This window comes from Drosophila melanogaster, chromosome 2R (genome assembly GCF_000001215.4).
Source record: "Drosophila melanogaster chromosome 2R".
Classification (NCBI taxonomy): domain Eukaryota; kingdom Metazoa; phylum Arthropoda; class Insecta; order Diptera; family Drosophilidae; genus Drosophila; species Drosophila melanogaster.
In genome coordinates this window covers 23,995,370-24,014,848 of record NT_033778.4, presented here as the reverse complement: position 1 = coordinate 24,014,848, position 19,479 = coordinate 23,995,370, and the positions used below count along the sequence as shown (strand labels likewise).

Here is a 19,479-nt window from a genome sequence, read left to right as displayed (position 1 = left end):
AGTCTAGAATAGATTAAGATGCTTCTAACAAGTAACAAAGCTCCTAAAGGGAAAGCTCTAGTCTAGCATTGGCATAAATACTCAGTTGAAGGAGGTGTTACTACTAACTACCCGTTTGTGTTGGTCTAATTGGTGACTAATCTCAACTTTGTAGGCCAATTTCCTCTTATTTATGATTACATTGCTGACAGGTGACAGGAGGAAGTGCAGTTGCAAATTAATTAAACAAGCCAATATTTCTGACCATAAACATTGCGAATAACGTATGGGATCGTATAAATAACTTCGTGCCCGCGCATATATTATAATACTTAATTAAATATGTATGCTGGCGCACTCTGGGTGCCGAAATCTATATGCACTCCTCTGACAGCCATAAACTTTCAGACCGTCCGCTCTGTTCGGCATCTAAGCACATGGCTATGCACATGCAGATGCAGATGCAGATGCAAATGCAGATGCAAATGCAAATGCATTTGCAGATACTGATGGGGATGCGGATGGCGAGTGCGAGGTGCATGGGCATGGGCATTATTTTTAAATTGTGAAACGATGTTCGAGGGGAGCTTTTGTTGTGATCGGCGAATATCGATCAGTCGTACAGTTGTCGGGATGCAGTTAGAATCATTGGTATCCGCACGCAGTAGCCAATATTTCTCACGCGACCGCAGTTTAAATTTAAATCTATTCCACTTTTGAATCGGCCTGGCCCGCGGAAAGGCGGAAAATTCCTCGACTTTTTCAGTTATGACAAGCGAACTCGAGAGTGCCCCGTAGACTAGTCTTCGTAGTTTTCGATACTGGGCTAATGCCGATAATGCCTTAAATCCAGTGCAAATCCAGTGCATTGAAAATTCGAAACGAAATCGCCCCAGTAATAAGTTATGCAATACATTTTCGAATTCGTGCCAATGTGCGTGAGTTAATCAAGTGTGTGAAGTCGAGTTAATCGAGTGATACAAAGTCTTAATATTCAAATCAGCCGGAATGGATGCCGTAAGTTATGCGTGTCCGGAAAATACACTATAGATCGGTCTCTATGAACATGTGCCAAATTTACTTATTAATACTTCTGGGCAAACCAGATGTACATATGTACATACATTGTGTGAGCAAAAGCTACAGTGGACGTCCTTGCTAGGAAATAGCACTTAGTCAATGGTTTTTTCCAACTGCAAAATGTGAATGTAAACTGGTTAACCAGCTAGTGACGAATAAAAGTGCAATTTTATTTAGTTTAGTTTGAGTGCTTCAAGATGATGATACTAGTGACCTTAAAACCGAAGGACCCTAATAGTATCTTATACTCGGTGCACAGATATTTTCCTCTCGAAAGTGAAAGCCACCTCTGACGCGAAGTGGGTTAGGATCCATCTTGTGGTTCCACTGTGGTTCCACTGTGGTCTCGGATCATTGGCCCGAAGTGAAGAGCCCTGTTCGAGGGAACAAATCGGGGGATCAGCTGATTCGGCTGCACAAGCTTTGCACTCAGTAAAATTGGACATCGGAATAAATAGCCGAGCCCGCGTGTCTATGTCAACGCAAAATAGACTTTCAGCTAGCGGGCTAAATATTGCTCAGCCACTTTTGTTTGTGAAATAGCGAAGTCGAACGCGTCAAAAGATCAAATCGATATCGCACCAATTGCATAAACCCTAAAAAAACTCACAGATCTATAACGATCTATTTGGGATATATGTACATATATTTTTGTGTTGAAGTATCGAAATGGGTGATAGAAATGTGTGTGTGAACCAAGAGAGTAGCTATAGAAAAGAAAGTTCGTACTTAAGATATCGGTTCTACCCAGCAGGTGGCGGATATCGTGTTTGTGAGTCGGGACTACCAGGCTCAGTCGCTGGCCACGGACGAGATCAGCGTTTCTCGCGGGGATCTGGTCGAACTGATAAGTTCGAAGGCATCCGAAAAGTCAAGGTGAGCGATTGAGTTCATCGAGAAGTGGTATGGTACTCTAGTGCAGTGAGTTTTCCAGATGCTTTGTGCGAATGTTCGATAGCGGGGACTCCCCCAAGGAAGGCTGGGTGCCCATCGATATACTAGAGTTCAATCCCACCATGAGCAGTTCGAATGGCAAGGAGAGCGGCGATGCGGAGTTTAGGAAACTGTAAGGACTTCAACTCACTCCATCCAGTTGGACAGATAGATACTAGTTGTAATGGCCGTTGTAGAACCATTCTCAGGGAGCTGGTGGAAACTGAGGAGGAGTTCTCCAGGGATCTGCTCCACGTGGTGGAGAAGTACATCAAGGGCATCGACAAGCCGGTGGTGCCGCGCTCCGTGCGGGACAACAAGGATATCATATTCTGCAATTTCCTGCAAATCGCCGAGTTTCACAACAAGTAAGAAGCGAATGGGGTGAACTGGAGTACACGAAGTTAACACTTGGATTTTCAGCGTGCTGAAGGAGGGCCTCAAGTGCTACAGCAACCAGCCGAATATGGTGGCCAAGACCTTCCTGCGCCTGGAGCGGGACTTCGACAAGCATGTGGTGTACTGCCAGAACGAACCATTGGCCCAGGACTACCTGGGCTCCAGTCCCGATGCCAAGAAGTACTTTCAAGTGAGTATCCCGGGCAGTCGAGCGTATCCAGATTGCTTTCCCATTTCATTCTGCCATGTCGAATGCCGCACCAATGCCCCCGACTATTGCAATTGTGGGCAGAAATCAAAAGCAATTGAGAATTGAATAAACTGCGAGGCTGAGTAAGTGTGGAATCGTCTTCGAATATTATGCGTGTGCTGTGTGCGAGAATCGGTTTATTTTTAAAGGCAGACGCTTTCGAATCCAAAGCTTTTGCAGTTTTCAGTTGCTTCCGAGTAGTGTTCGCGGTCGTGTCGTGCTAATTACTCATATACGTAACCGTTTCGCCTAAGGTACTTCAAGTTTGTCCCCTCTGACTGGACCCATCTCCATGTAGTCCTCCCACTTTTAAATCTGAGATAAATGCGGATAACGCACCCCCCCCCCCCCACACCATTCAGTGAAATCCTGGCCACTGTGCGAGGCCATTCGGTTGAATCCACCTGACGTGATGGAACTCCACAGCCGATCAATCGAGTTGCTGGAAAAAATATCAATTTCGAATCGATCCGTGAATACTTGTGACTTTTCGCCCGTTATGCAACATTTCCGAAATTTTACTGTGCGAGAGTGTATTTATTAAAAGATACGCCAATACGTATACATTTATAAATATATGCATGCGAACAATTTTTCCTCAGCCCACATATTTCGACCTCAGATCTAAAAGTGTTTAAATATGTATATACTGGCGAAAATATTGTAACATTGACTTTAATGAAATTCGTTTCGAAATTGGTTCAGCAGTGAATATTCGTGGTTGATGAATACGAGCATATGAATATGAAATGAGCACTCAGCTCATTCATTCTCGCAGAGTGAATAAAAAACGAACAAACATTTCAGTAGCAGTATTCATTATATACACACATAGCCTTCCAAAGCGAAGTACAAGCACACATACATATGTACATATAGACAATCATTCACCGACGCACGCACACGTATCCGTTTTTGCAACAAGTGATAAATTTTTAAACATCGTTCCAAAAATAACCCCAAACGCGAGAGGGATCGAGAATGTATATGCTCGCCAGGCGGTGGGCGGTGGGCGTTGGGAAAAAGCAGCCACAAGCGGATGCAGAAAACCACCAAGTCGCGACACATCAGAAGATTTGTTATTATTTCATTTGAAACTTTCGGGGAGGGGAAATATACACATATTTCCAGTGACCTTGCAGCATCTGACCATGGGAGCATCTATACTAATGCACCTGTTCTCACCTTGCAGGAACTTTCGAAACAACTCGGAGACGACAAATCTCTGGCAGAACACCTCAAGCTCCCCATCCAGCGAATAAACGACTACCAGCTGCTGTTCAAGGTTTGCCGACATATCCGTACATTCGTGCCTAGTGTTTAGTGTGTTTAGTGCTAGTCCGCTCCGATCTTAGTTAAGCTCATCCCCGTGCCTCGCTTGATCGCCAAGTTGCTAAAGACCTTGATAATGTTTGTTTTCGCAGGACTTCATTAAGTACTCGCTAAGCTTGAAAGAGAACGTTAAAGACTTGGAGAGGGCCTTAGAGTTAATGCTTAGTGTGCCGAGTAGAGCGTACGACAATAGGTTTCTTTCCAGCATCGAGGGCTGTCGAGGTAACATCTACAAGTTGGGTCGCCTGCTCCTCCACGCCTGGTGCAACGTGGTCGACAAGGAGGGCAAGGCGCACGATCGCTACTGCTTCCTGTTCAAGTCGCGCATTCTGGTGACCAAGGTGCGCAAGATATCCGAGAACCGATCCGTGTTCATACTGCAGAACATCGTGAAGCTGCCCCTGTGCAACATCGAGCTCAAGGCCGACGAGAAGCAGATCCACTTGAGTCTGAAGGCGCCGGAGGCCAACTCGTTCCTACCCATTGACATTAAGCCACACGGCCCAGAGGCTCACTTGACCTGGTTCAACGAGATCTCTAGCCACATCAACCAGGACGTTACCTTGCAAGAGCACAACGCCGACGACCTGAAGGTCGACGCGTCCCAGATCGCTTCCGAAAGCGAGCTAATCCTCCATCTTCCGCAACGGGCTGAGGCCCACGATCCGAATCTCAGTGTCCGACCCTCTGACGTGGCAGAGAACTACTTCCTGAGCAAGGAGACCAAGGAGCGACTTCAGCACGAGCAGCAGGAGCTGCTAAAGCTAGAGCAGGAGGCCATAGAGCTGTACAAGAAGCAGCAGTCCTCCAAGTCCGTCTCCAGCAAGACCGAATCTGTGGAGATCACTAGCTCCCAGGTGAAATCTAGCTCGGAAGTCCGTAAAGTGGTATCTCCACCTCCTCCACCACAAGCTCAAGTCAAGGAGGTTACTCCAGTGAAGGTAGTGTCTTCCCCACCACCTCCGAAGGAGATTACTCCTGCGAAGGTAGCGACTCCTCCACCACAACCGCAAGTGGTTACTTCACCAGTAAAAGAGGTTGCTCCTCCACCTCAACCCCGTGCGGTTGCTTCTCCTGCTAAGGAGGTAACTCCTTCGCAGTCTGAGCCTGTCAAAGCTCCCTCTCCCATCAAGGAAGTCCGAAAAGAAGTGCCCCCGTCAGCTTCACATTCCAAGGAAGTCGAAGCTTTAGTCGCGACAGAGATTCGTGAGTCTCTAACCGAGACCAGGTCAACTGTAGTCGAATCAGGCCAGTCAAGTGAGATCCGAGAGGAGATAGTAGTCACAGAAGAGAGCTCCTTAGAGGGTAAGCAAGTCGTAGCTCTCGAGCGAGAACCGTCACCATGTTCGATTCCAAAGATCCAAGTATACCGACCCGTAGAATGCGAGAACCCTGTGGTAACCAAGCACAAGCCCATCGAGCTGAAAGACATTGTGGGCTACAGCGAGTCGCTCCGGGACGGTGACACCGCTCCCGCGGGTGGATCGCCGGGCCGCCAGCAGGGCTACTCCGCCAACATAACCGACCACGCTTCACTAACCATCTGGAATAACCGGCTAGCCAACATCGCCGGCGATCGTAGCGGGGCCAACCAGCACCTGCAGCAATCTGGTCCCCCGCCGCCGCCCATTCCACCCAACTTCACGCGCATGCCCGGCTTCTTCCAACCGCTTCCACTAATCGCTTACGAGACCACCATCGAGATACTAATAGTCAAGGCACGCCCCCCCTCGCCGCCGCCTCCGCCGCCGCCCACCATCAAGCGCGTCCTAGTCCATACTGAGAGTCTAGAGCAGAAGACGCAAAATTTCTTCGAGGGCATCTATGATGCGGCCTCCTCGGACACATCGCTTCGCAATGCCAAGCAGAAGATCCGCAGCATCAAGAGCACGGTGCTCAAGTCGAAGGACTCCACCAATTATGCCCAAGACACTGTGCAGAAGGCCAAGGCCCGCGACTTTCTGCACATTTTCACCCCGCCCGTTAAGAAACGACCCATTTACGAGATCGTTGAGGAGCCCGTTAATATCTTTGAGCTTGAAGGCGACTATACCGAGTCTATTGCTGACGATTTCAGAGAGCCAAGTGCCGATTTCGAAGCCAGGGGCCAAAGCGTCGGTGGTATGGATGATTATTATTCTGGCTACTCGAGGGCTTCAACACGTCGCTATGAAAGTAAGTTGTCACGACCGACCGATCGGACCCATCGGTCTGGAGTAGTTAACATGCATATATGTATTGATGGGTTAGTGGAAGCCATCCTCTGATGATCGTGTTGAATGTGCGTTCTAAAGCCAGTTAAACTCAATGTCTAGGATCTGGGATCTGGGATCTGTCGTAACTATCAATCAACTTTTTGCAAGACAAGTCAGCCTAAACATCGGTTAACTTCATGTGATTCACGTCTGATTCACGTCATCTACACATAAATCCGTTGAGTTAATCGTAAATAACTTTGTTTAAACTATTCTTCATGTGTTACTCTTCATTGTTTACACACGTTGTTTTCTTTACAAATAACACTTTATGTGTGTCTACCTGTTTTCCCACATTGAATCCCAAAACCAATCCCATCCTTGCAAGTTCCTCTTTAGAATGAGAATTGGTTGTCAACGAGGGGTTCTTGGAATCTCTGGATTCTCGGGATTTCAGGAATGCCTCTGTCTAAAATTGAATATTCCGTTTTGGCCCACTACTAATAAACTTTTCCGACTCTGGCCATCCGTAAAGCCAAAACTCGGGACTACGACCGGGGAACCTCCTATGACAGCACCGTTGAGCGATCGCAGTATGGCATAAGCTCCAGGCGGGATCGGAGTTCCGTTGACAAGGTCGAAGCCCGTTCGTCTCTGCTGGCCACCGGACGCACAGAGAGCCGTGCTGCAAGCCGCGCCGAAAGCCGAGCCGAGAGCCGTGCCTCCTACTCTGTGGCAGAATCGCGTGCCGGAATCCGGTCATCGTCCCGTCTCCAAGAGGATCGACCCCTGCGCTCGGTCGACAAGCCAGTGGTGGTGAAGATGCTGAAGAGCGTGCAAGTGGAACGTGAGTTTATCACACATGCATGTTCAAAGATATGGTTTTTAAGCGATTATGTTAACTGCCCGATTAGCTGGAGAGACTGCCCACTTTGAGATCCAATTCAAGGATCAGCCTGGCTTGGTTACTTGGCTGAAGGACAACAAGCCCCTGGAGGATCGTTTGGCTGATAGAATCACCCAAACGGCCGCTCCCATGAACTCCTACCGGTTGGACATCAAGAACTGCAGGTGGGTGCCTTTGTTGTTTTCTACAATTTAAGTGATTTAAATGATTTCTCGAACTGGTTCCAGTGAGACCGATGCGGGTACCTACACCATTCGGGCCCAGTCTGCATCCGAAACGACAACTGTGTCGGCACAACTGGCGGTTGGTCAAGGTAAGAGTAGATTTAGGTAGCGTTTGCAGCCATGAGATGACTAGCCCATTTCCCGTGCAGCTCCTGGTCATGATGAAACCAAAACCAATACGGAGCCAGCCTTCCTGGTTAGCTTGAAAGATGCTGAGATGATCGAGAACACTCTCTTCCGTTTCATGGTCAAGATTATAGGGGATCCCAAGCCTCGCGTGAAATTGTGAGTGGAAAACTTACCTTAAAATTGAGCTATAAATGAAATGTCATTCTTTATTCCTGTGCAGCTACAAGGATGAAAAGGAGATACTCGAAACCAATGATAGGATCCAAATTATTCGGGACAAGGATTATTTGGGTTTCTATGAGCTCGTAATTGCCGACGTGCAGAAGACCGACGCAGGAACCTACTCCTGCAAGGCCACCAATAAGCATGGTGAAGCCAACTGCGAGGCTATCGCCACCACAGTGGGTAAGTCAAGTCCAGATAGTCCCATAAATATTTGGTAATTACAATTTCGTAATTTCAACAGAGGATAAAAATCCATTTGGCGCATTAAGCGGCCAAATTCTGCCGGCTGGAGAGAAGCCAGTCTTCCAATGGAAGCGGAACGGCGAGGAGTTCGATCCCGAGGAGCGGTTCAAGGTGCTCTTCGGCGAGGACGAGGACTCTTTGGCCCTGGTCTTTCAGCACGTGAAGCCCGAGGATGCGGGCATCTACACCTGCGTGGCCCAAACGTCCACCGGCAACATCTCGTGCAGTGCCGAGCTCTCGGTTCAGGGTGCCATCCAGACCCTAAACCGGGAGCCCGAGAAGCCCACCCTGGTGATCGAGCACCGCGAGGCGAACGCAAGCATCGGCGGCTCGGCCATCCTGGAGCTCCAGTGCAAGGGCTTCCCCAAGCCGGCGGTGCAGTGGAAGCACGATGGTGAGGTCATCCAGGTGGACGACAGGCACAAGTTCATGTACGAGGATGAGGAGAGCATGTCGCTGGTGATCAAGAACGTGGACACCGTCGACGCCGGAGTATACACCATAGAGGCCATCAATGAACTAGGCCAGGACGAGTCGTCCATTAACTTGGTAGTAAAAGGTAATTACTTAAACATCTCCAAGGGAAAGTCCGTTGGTATGGCTTTATTTGTACTCTTTATTAAGCTCATAGCAATTATAAGCGGCGTACTAATCTTAAAACCCCATTAAGCTCCTCCGAAAATCAAGAAAATCACGGACATCACTTGCTCGGCCGGTGAGACAATCAAGATGGAAATTGAAGTGGAGGGTTTTCCACAACCCACCGTCCAGGTGACCAACAATGGCAAGGACGTGACCGCCGAGAGCAACGTCAAGATCTCATCGAGTTCCATTGGCAAGAGTCTGGAGAAGGTCGTTGTCGAGGTGAAGGAAATCAAGCTGTCCCAGGCGGGCAACTACTCCATCAAGGCCACTAACGATCTTAGCCAGACCTCGGAGTACTGGAGCTGCACGGTCAAGTCGAAGCCCGTGATTGTGAAGAACTTCGAGAGCGAGTACATCCACGGGGAGAAGGAGAACGTCCAGATGACGGTGCGCATCGATGCCTATCCGGAGGCCAAGCTGACTTGGTACCACGACGAGACCGAGATCAAGATAACCGACTCCAAGTACACGGTTAGCAGCGACGGCAATGCCTACACCCTGAAGATAACCGGTGCCACGCGTGTGGATGCTGGAAAGTACACCGTGAAGGCCACCAATGAGCACGGATCGGCCACCAGTTCCACTCAGCTGCTCATCAAGTGCGCTCCAGAGTTCACTCATAAACTGAAGAACATCACTGTGGCCGAGGGCGACTCCAATGTGGAGCTCGTGGTGGGTGTGGATGCCTATCCGCGGCCCCATGCCAAGTGGTACATCGATGGCATCGAGATCGACGAGAAGAGGAACGATTTCCGTCACGTGGAGGAGGGCAATGACTTCAAGCTGATCATGAACCAGGTGGCCACCAACATGCAGGGCAACTACACCTGCAAGATCATGAATGACTACGGAAAACTGGAGGACAACTGCGTGGTGACCGTCAACTGTGAGTAGTGGGCACCCCATATGCCGTTTGTATCTAATCTCTACTTAAATTCCAGGCAAACCCAAGGTTAAGCGCGGACTTAAGAACGTCGAGGTTCAGGAGGGCAAGTCCTTTACCTTGGAGGTGGAAGTGTACAGTGAACCGGAGGCCAAAATTAAATGGTAATGGCAATGAGCAATCCTAATTCAAAGCTTAAATAACCTGCTCTTTTATCCAGGTTCAAGGATGGTCATGAAATTTATGAAGATGCCCGCATCAAAATCTCACGGGACACCCAGCGCATCGAGAACTACTATCTCACCTTGAATCTGGCCAGGACCGAGGATGCGGGCACCTATGAGATGAAGGCCACCAACTTTATTGGCGAGACCACATCGACGTGCAAGGTGGCCGTTCTAAGTGAGTATACATTTTCGAAAATCCATGGGATTCTTAAAAGAAGTGGAAGGGATCAAGTGCTATAGGCGAAAAGAAGTGATAACCATATGTATATGTCCCGACACCCGAATTTTGCCATTAAACCTAATCTCCTGTCTCCAATATGAAATTCTGATGCAGCCAGCGAGGCTTTGTCTCTGGAACAGACCGTAACAAAGACTTTGATTGCGACGACCGAAGAGCCTGAAGAAGGGGGTAAACCAAATCATTTCCAATGCATCACTATAAGCATCACTAAAAATACTTGGGGAATGCCATGAATGAGAACGAATCGAAATAATTCTAAATTTAAACGAATTAACCCTGAAATGACAAATAACCAAAAAGATGTCGCCATAATTTCATATGCACGCCCATTGTACATATCATCAAAAAAAAAAAAAAAAAAAAAAAAAGATGCATTTCATGTCACATTTAACACAACCACCTAACTTAAAGTGTACAGAGAATATAAATCAAACGACAGCCTCTAACAAAGTGTAAGAAACGCGAATATGTGAGCATCGTGAATGAATTAGTATCTAAGTGGATTGATTTTAATAATTGCACGACGATTGGGAAACTAAAAACCGATCCTTAAGTTTCTCAATCTTCTTTGAACTTTTTCACTTGACAGCTGTATGCTCGCTCATGCGATAAGATATCTCACATCCATAATAAGCTACGATAAGATAATTAGGTGGTAGTCAGTAGGTCCTATTGCGATCCTATTTGACCTGTAAGATACCAGTTATTGAGGATGTTGTAAGTGCTGCACTGCCGAAACTAATCCTACGAATGATCTATGCAACATGTACAGAAATCTAATAGTACACTCCTCTGAGATACACACAGATCTTGATACATATCTTGCCTTATAGCCGTTCCCGAAATCGTCCACGTCGATGTCTTCCAGCAGCACAGCTACGAAAGTGTGCCCCTCAAGTACGAAGTCATCGCCACGGGCATTCCCAAGCCGGAAGCGATTTGGTATCACGATGGAAAGCCCATCACGCCGGACAAGCACACCGCTATCACCGTCGATGGGGTTTGTTTCTAACCACATATTTCACCTCTTCAGCTGCGATTTACTTCATATACTGCAATCGTTTAGGACCACTACAAGCTGGAAGTGCAGTCCCTGGATCTGGTGGATGCCGGAGAATACAAGGTGGTCGTGCAGAACAAGGTTGGCGAGAAGTCGCACCAGGGAGAACTTTCTCTGTCGGGTAAGCGGACGTTCCCAGCTCTATTTCCCATCTCTCCTTAAATCTAACACATCCTGTTTCGTAGGCATCGCTGAATATCGCAAGCCCATTCTGACTCAAGGTCCTGGACTGAAGGACATAAAGGTGAACAAGGGCGACAAGGTCTGCGAACCAGTTGTGTTCACCGCTGATCCCGCCCCTGAAATCGTCCTGCTCAAGGATGGTCAGCCCGTCGTGGAGACCAATAACGTCAAGCTGAAGGTGGACAAGAAGGACGCAGAGAACGGATTGGTTCAGTACACCTGCACTCTGAACATCCTAGAAGGTAATAGCTGAACTAAAGCTATCGTAAGGGATTTATATAACTGACTAAATTACAGCTGAGATCAAGGACTCCGGACGCTATGAACTGAAGGTGAAGAACAAGTACGGTGAGCTGGTCACCAGCGGTTGGATCGATGTGCTGGCCAAGCCGGAGATCTCTGGCCTGAACGACACCAAGTGTCTGCCCGGCGACACCATTTGCTTCGAAGCTCTGGTCCAGGCCAATCCGAAGCCAAAGGTTTCCTGGACTCGCGGCAACGAGAACCTCTGCAACCATGAGAACTGCGAGGTCATCGCGGATGTGGATGCCGATAAGTACCGCCTGGTGTTCCAGTCTGTCTCACCCTGCGAGGACGGCAAGTACACCATCACGGCCACCAACAGCGAGGGAAGGGCCGCCGTGGACTTTAACTTGGCAGTGCTGGGTATGGACTCATCCCTGGATTGGAATCTTTTAGTCGCTTGATTCATATTCTATTCTTTCGCAGTGGAGAAACCCACTTTCATAGTGCAGCCCGAGAGCCAGAGCATCCATGACTACAGACCCGTTTCCACGAAGGTTCTGGTGCACGGTGTTCCACTGCCCACAATTGAGTGGTTCAAGGACGACAAGCCCATCAACTATGAAGCCATCAACAAGCCCGGCAAGGATAAGCTGTACGCCAAGGAGGACACCAAGAAGGGCACCGACCAAATCGAAAGTGTGCTGGACATCAAATCCTTCAGGGAAAACGATGTGGGAGCGGTAAGTCCTCACTCGATTGGTGACCTACTGAGCTAATGGATGAGCTAATGGATTTCACTTCCCAGTACACTTGTGTGGCCACCAATGAAATCGGAGTCACCAAGGCGCCCTTCAAGTTGGCTATGCTGTCCCTCGCACCCAGCTTTGTGAAAAAGCTGGACAATGCTCTGGACGTGCTGCAGGGTGAACCTCTTGTCCTGGAATGCTGCGTGGACGGAAGCCCCCTGCCAACTGTCCAGTGGCTCAAGGACGGCGATGAAGTCAAGCCAAGCGAAAGGTAGTTAATTTCCTCTTTATTTTCGGAATCCTGCTAAACCTCCAATTTAGTATTAAGATTTCTACCAATCCGGATGGCCTGGTGAAGCTGGAGATCAACAGCTGCCAGCCCAACGATTCGGGAGCCTACAAGCTGATTATATCCAATCCTCATGGCGAGAAGGTGGCTCTATGCGCGGTGGCAGTTAAACGTAAGATCCGAAGGAAAATTACTTCAAAAAGGATATACACTCATTTTTAACACCATTAGCTGAGGAGATGCAGCCAAAGTTCCTGAAGCCCATCACCAGCCAAACCGTTGTCGTCGGCGAGCCCCTGAAGCTGGAAGCCCAGGTCACTGGATTCCCAGCACCGGAGGTCAAGTGGTACAAGGATGGCATGCTGCTGCGCCCAAGTCCGGAGATTAACTTCATCAACAGCCCCAATGGCCAAATTGGCTTGATGTGAGTACAAGCAATATGAACAGAGAGTGGTACTCATCCAGTGTCATTCCTAATGCAGCATCGATGCTGCACAGCCATTGGACGCGGGAGTCTACAAGTGTCTGATTGCCAACAAGGGCGGCGAGATCGAGGGCGTGTCCAAAGTGGAGATTGTGCCCAAGGAGTCGAAGCCCGTGTTTGTGGCCGAGCTGCAGGATGCGTCCAGCATTGAGGGCTTCCCTGTGAAGATGGACATCAAGGTGGTTGGAAATCCGAAGCCGAAACTTCAGTGGTTCCACAACGGCCACGAAATCAAGCCCGATGCCAGCCACATTGCCATTGTGGAGAATCCGGACAATAGTTCAAGCCTCATCATCGAGAAGACGGCGCCCGGTGACTCTGGATTGTACGAGGTGATTGCTCAGAATCCCGAGGGATCGACCGCCTCCAAGGCCAAGCTTTACGTGGCTCCCAAGGCCGATGAAACGGCTACGGAGGAGGCGCCACAATTTGTGTCCGCTCTGCGCGATGTGAACGCGGATGAGGGTCAGGAGCTAGTGCTCTCCGCTCCGTTTATTTCGAACCCCATGCCCGAGGTGATTTGGTCAAAGGATGGCGTAACCCTAACTCCCAACGAGCGCCTCCTGATGACCTGTGACGGCAAGCACATTGGGCTGACCATCAAGCCAGCCGAAGCCGCTGACTCCGGCAACTACACCTGCCTGCTGGCCAATCCGCTGGGCGAGGACTCCTCCGCCTGTAACGCCAATGTCAGGAAGGTCTACAAGCCGCCGGTGTTCACTCAGAAGATATCCGACCAGCAGCAGGTGTTCGGCAACAACGCCAAGATTCCCGTGACTGTTTCCGGAGTCCCCTATCCGGATCTGGAGTGGTACTTCCAGGACAAGCCCATCCCCAAGTCGGAGAAGTATAGTATCAAGAACGATGGCGACCACCACATGCTGATTGTGAACAACTGCGAGAAGGGCGACCAGGGCGTGTACAAGTGCATCGCCAGCAACAGGGAGGGCAAGGACATCACCCAAGGACGCCTCGACATCGTCAACGAAATGTAAGTAATCCTTTGTGCCTCTGAAGTATCCCTGGTAACTATCCCTATCTACTTTGCAGTAAAAAGCACTCCCGATCGGAGCCACCAGTGTTCCTCAAGAAAATTGGCGACTGCGACATCTACGAGGGAATGGTGGCCAAGTTCACGGCCTGTGCCACCGGATACCCGGAGCCGGAGGTCGAGTGGTTCAAGAACGACCAGAAACTCTTCCCTTCGGACCGCTTTTTGATCGATATCGAGCCCAACGGCCTCCTGAGGCTGACCATCAAGAATGTGACCGAGTACGACGTGGGTCGCTACTCATGCCGCATTTTCAATCCATACGGCGACGATATCTGCCATGCTGAGCTGTTCTACGACTGTAGGTTATAATAAATCATCTCCGAGCTATGATTAACCAGCCTCACGTTGCAGCTCTGGATAGTCAGCAGAAGCCCTTGGAGGACCAGTACACCGATTTCAAGAAGTACAAGAAGTCTGGTGCTCCTCCGCCGTTGTCGGAGGGTCCAATTATTTCACGGATGACCGATCGTGGTCTGCTTCTATCGTGGAATCCTTCGGTGCCTCTGACTCCGCGCTATCCCATCACATACCAGGTAAGTTGCTGACTCATCTAACCCAAACGAACAAGACTTATCTTTCATTGACGAACTCCAGATCGAAATGATGGATCTGCCTGAGGGGGATTGGCGTACTCTAAGGACGGGAGTTCGCAGCTGTGCCTGTGATATCCGTAATTTGGAACCATTCAGGGATTATCGCTTTAGGGTGCGAGTGGAGAACAAGTTCGGTGTGAGCGATCCCAGTCCATATACCCAAACCTACAGGTGGGTGAGCATAATGTTATTTAAGTTCACAATACCAAATGTCCTTCTTTGCAGGCAAAAACTGGTGCCAGATCCTCCAAAGACCTACACCTACCTGCCTCCAGGCACGGACTTCAGGCCAGAAACCTCGCCATACTTCCCCAAGGACTTTGACATCGAGAGGCCTCCACATGACGGCCTGGCACAGGCTCCTCAGTGAGTATTGGTGTATATCTATGTTTTGTGGTACCTATAGCTTTCTTCAATTTAGATTCCTGCTCCGCGAACAGGACATTAGCTACGGCGTCAAGGATCACAACACCGAGCTGATGTGGTTCGTCTACGGCTATCCCAAGCCCAAGATGACCTACTACTTCGATGACATGCTCATAGAATCGGGTGGCAGATTCGACCAGAGCTACACTCGCAACGGACAGGCCACGCTCTTCATTAACAAGTGGGTTGTAAAGGATTACTTTTGGGTAAAGTAACATCTGATTCTCATATTTCTCCAGGATGCTGGATCGTGATGTTGGCTGGTACGAAGCTGTGGCCACAAACGAACACGGAGAAGCTAGACAGCGCGTCAGACTGGAGATTGCCGAGCATCCCAGGTTCCTCAAGCGTCCAGATGAGACCTTCATCATGGCCCGCAAGAATGGAAGGATCGAGGCCAAGTTGGTGGGCATTCCTCTGCCGGAGGTTCACTGGTTCAAGGACTGGAAGCCGATTGTCGACTCATCCCGCATTAAGGTAAAACAACGAAGAAGAACGCTATAGCTAGTCGCAGAATGTATAGTAATTCAACTTGGAATCCTACTTACAGATTAGCTCATATGACCCGGATATCTACGTGCTCTCGATTCACGACTCGATCATCAAGGACGGCGGCTTGTACTCCATCAGTGCCAGGAATATCGCCGGATCCATTAGCACTTCGGTAACCGTTCACATCGAGGAGAACGAGGATCAGTACATCTACAAGACCTACGGCAGACATCCTTACGTGCGCTCCAAGCAGCTGCGCTACCAGGACAAATACGACATCGGGGATGAACTGGGCCGTGGAACGCAGGGCATAACCTACCACGCCGTGGAGCGATCCTCCGGCGACAACTACGCGGCCAAGATCATGTACGGAAGACCCGAGCTGCGGCCATTCATGCTGAACGAACTGGAGATGATGAACACTTTCAACCACAAGAACCTGATCCGTCCATACGATGCCTACGACACCGACCGCAGTGTGACCCTCATCATGGAACTGGCCGCCGGCGGGGAGCTGGTCAGAGACAACCTCCTTCGTCGCGACTATTACACGGAGCGAGACATCGCCCACTACATCAGGCAGACTCTGTGGGGCCTGGAGCACATGCACGAAATGGGAGTGGGCCACATGGGTCTGACGGTAAGAGATGCTACATACACAGGAATAGTGCCATAGTTAAACCACATCGATCTTCTTTTTTTTTTAAATACTTCAGATCAAGGATCTGCTGATCTCCGTGGTCGGCGGTGATATCATCAAGGTGTCTGACTTCGGACTGTCGAGGAAGATCAACAGGCACAATCTGTCGACACTGGACTACGGCATGCCCGAGTTTGTTTCACCCGAGGTGGTGAACAAGGAGGGAGTCAATTTCTCCCACGACATGTGGACTGTCGGCCTGATAACCTACGTGCTCCTTGGAGGCCACAATCCATTCCTAGGCATCGACGACAGGGAAACTCTGACCAAGATTCGCGAGGGTCGCTGGGACTTCAAGGACGAGATTTGGACGCACATTTCGGACGACGGTCGCGACTTCATCAGCCGCTTGCTGCTTTACAGTCCCGAGGAACGCATGGATGTGAAGACCGCCCTGAAGCATCCCTGGTTCTTCATGCTCGACCGTCCAGTTTACGATCACGACTACCAGATCGGAACCGACCGGCTGCGCAACTACTACGACCACTTCAGGGACTGGTATGCCAACGCCTCCTGCAAGAACTACTTCCGCCGGCGCCGCCTCAGCGGCTGCTTCCAGCATCCGTCCAAGATGGTCTATCCCCCGGGTCATGTCTACACGCCGGAGAACACTCCAGAGCCCCTGCCGGAGCCAAGGATCCGTGCCAAGCGCGAGGAAGTGGTCTCCAAGTACTTGCATCCCGACTACGAACTGGGTCTCATTCAATCGGAGAGTCAGTAAGTAGAGGTTTGAATTGCTGGTTGAATCATTTCGTAACTGCTCTCTGCTTCCTATCCAGTTACCAATACGGACCGGATACCTATCTACTGCAACTGCGAGATGTCAACTTCCCGGTGAGATTGCGAGAGTATATGAAGGTGGCCCATCGCCGATCGCCGTCCTTTGCTTTGAACGATTCAGTGGATTGGTCGGTGAGTAATGGGGGGAATGGATCCATGTGTGAATGTGTCTAATTGGACATGTATCCGAGCAGCTGCCCGTGATCCGCGAAAGACGTCGCTTCACCGACATCATGGACGAAGAAATCGACGACGAACGCACACGCAGTCGCATCAGCATGTACGCGGCCAACGAATCCTACTCCATCAGACGACTGCGCACGGAGCTGGGACCCCGGCTGGATGAGTACACCGAGGCGGACGCCATGATCGAGACCCAGCGGGAGGGCTACCCGCCCTTCTTCCGTGAGAAGCCCCAGACCATTGCCATAACCGAGAACCAGCCCAGCCACATCCACTGCTTCGCCGTGGGAGATCCCAAACCGTGTGTGCAGTGGTTCAAGAACGACATGGTGCTGACCGAGAGCAAGAGGATCAAGATATCGGTCGACGAGGACGGACGCTCCATTTTGCGCTTCGAGCCGGCACTTCACTTCGACGTTGGAGTCTACAAGGTGGTGGCCCGGAATAAGGTGGGCCAAACAGTGGCCCGTTGCCGCATTGTGGTGGCCACCCTGCCCGATGCGCCCGACTCGCCCGAAATTTCTGCCAACAGCGGCACCGAGATCCTGCTCCGCTGGAAGCAGCCTCGCGACGACGGTCACTCCACTGTCCTCTGCTACAGTCTGCAGTACAAGCTGAGCAACTGCGATGCCTGGACCACGGTGGCGGACAACATTGACCACGAGTTCTACTTGCTGCACGACTTGCAGCCCAATACCAACTACCAGTTCCGCTTGGCCTCCAAGAACCGCATCGGCTGGAGCGAGATGGGCATCCCGGTGAGCGCCTCGACGGTGGGCGGAGATGCCCCCAAAATCCACATCACCAAGGCCATGAAGCATTTACAGCAGCTCACCGAGAACGGGCATCAAGTGGTTCCCGAGGAGGAGCGCGTCCACACCGACTACCACTGCGAGCGGGAACCCCCTAACTGGGTGACAGACTCCTCCGTCAGCGACAAGTACAGCTTCATCTCGGAGATCGCCCGTGGCGAGTTTAGCACCATAGTAAAGGGCATCCAGAAGTCCACCGACACCGTGGTGGTGGCCAAGATCCTGGAGGTGACCGACGAGAATGAGGACAATGTGGTCGCCGAGTTCGATAACTTCAAAACGCTCCGCCACGAACGGATCCCGGCGCTATTCAGTGCATACAAGCCGCTGAATGTGCCCATTGCCATCTTTGTGATGGAGAAGCTGCAGGGCGCCGACGTGTTGACCTACTTCAGCAGCCGGCACGAGTACTCCGAGCAGATGGTGGCCACTGTGGTGACCCAGCTGCTGGATGCCCTCCAGTATTTGCACTGGCGTGGCTATTGCCACCTGAACATCCAGCCAGACAACGTGGTCATGGCCTCCGTGCGCTCTATTCAGGTGAAATTGGTCGACTTTGGATCGGCCAAGAAGGTCAACAAGCTGGGCATGAAGGTCACGCCCTGCGGCTCCCTGGACTTCCAGCCTCCCGAGATGATCAACGACGAGCCCATATTCCCGCAGAGCGACATCTGGTCGCTGGGAGCGCTGACCTACTTGCTCCTGTCCGGTTGCAGTCCATTCCGCGGAGCCGACGAGTACGAGACCAAGCAAAACATCTCCTTCGTGCGCTACAGGTTCGAGAATCTTTTCAAAGAGGTCACGCCCGAGGCCACGCGCTTCATCATGCTCCTCTTCAAGCGACATCCCACGTGAGTACTCATGGCTGTCATCTATGTACAATGACTCAATGACTCTGTACACTTTTCTTTTGAAAATTCAGAAAGCGGCCATACACCGAGGATTGCTTGGAGCACAGGTGGCTCATGTCGTCGGACTACATGGTCAGGAAGCGCGAGCGTGCCATCTTCCTGGGCAGCCGTCTCAAGGTAAGCAATGAAGGTAATCCATGTTTGACGTAATGCTATCTCCACTATCCACCACTAGACGTTCTGCGACGAGTATCACGACCTCAAGAACGCCTCGGCTACGTCCTCCAAAGTCCTGAACACGGTCGCCGGCGGACCTACCCCTACTCAACTACTTCGATCGAATAGCATCCAGGAGGAGCTGCTCACCACATTTTAGTCAATTAGCTGCGAAGTAGTGTTAAGAGGAATGTTGTTTTTATTTCTTGTATATATGGAATATATATAAGTGTACAACATGCAAATTCTATATATATAAATATATTATCTGGTTAATTAAAGCGAAACTATTCAAATTTAACTCTGCTCCATTCAATCAATCAAATGAAAACGGCCTTCGGTGCTTCATTTAGCATATTTTTGGGTGTTGATAAAAACAACTTTTTAAGTGGCGTAATAAACATATTCAGTCTGCTTTTATAAAAATATTCTATGATAATTTAAAAGATATATTTCTAAACTACTAGACTCT

General features: G+C 50.1%; 1 protein-coding gene across 6 annotated transcripts; it reads left to right on the top strand.

Annotated features, from left to right (window-relative positions):
* Positions 1-594: 594 nt before the first annotated feature.
* Positions 595-19,306, top strand: Obsc (Obscurin). 6 transcript variants are annotated; one of them, NM_001103970.2, is made up of 38 exons: positions 595-996; positions 1,814-1,935; positions 1,994-2,125; positions 2,190-2,360; positions 2,416-2,581; positions 3,834-3,926; positions 4,066-6,148; positions 6,704-7,015; positions 7,083-7,239; positions 7,303-7,388; positions 7,449-7,584; positions 7,649-7,833; positions 7,895-8,455; positions 8,567-9,427; positions 9,483-9,588; positions 9,645-9,826; positions 9,986-10,060; positions 10,726-10,892; positions 10,959-11,073; positions 11,138-11,377; positions 11,433-11,801; positions 11,865-12,121; positions 12,187-12,398; positions 12,449-12,588; positions 12,648-12,840; positions 12,899-13,891; positions 13,951-14,252; positions 14,306-14,487; positions 14,549-14,718; positions 14,773-14,913; positions 14,969-15,154; positions 15,213-15,450; positions 15,524-16,105; positions 16,182-16,882; positions 16,945-17,077; positions 17,140-18,791; positions 18,863-18,968; positions 19,027-19,306. In NM_001103970.2, the coding sequence occupies exons 1-38, from the start codon at positions 988-990 to the stop codon at positions 19,165-19,167; spliced, it is 12,657 nt and encodes a 4,218-aa protein (NP_001097440.1). In that variant the 5' UTR covers positions 595-987; the 3' UTR covers positions 19,168-19,306. The 6 variants fall into 6 exon arrangements, with proteins under 6 accessions (NP_001097440.1, NP_001286806.1, NP_001286803.1 ...); NM_001299877.1 differs by lacking the exon at positions 9,986-10,060 and having other exon boundaries at positions 4,066-5,278; NM_001299874.1 differs by lacking the exon at positions 9,986-10,060.
* The last annotated feature ends 173 nt before the right edge of the window (positions 19,307-19,479 follow it).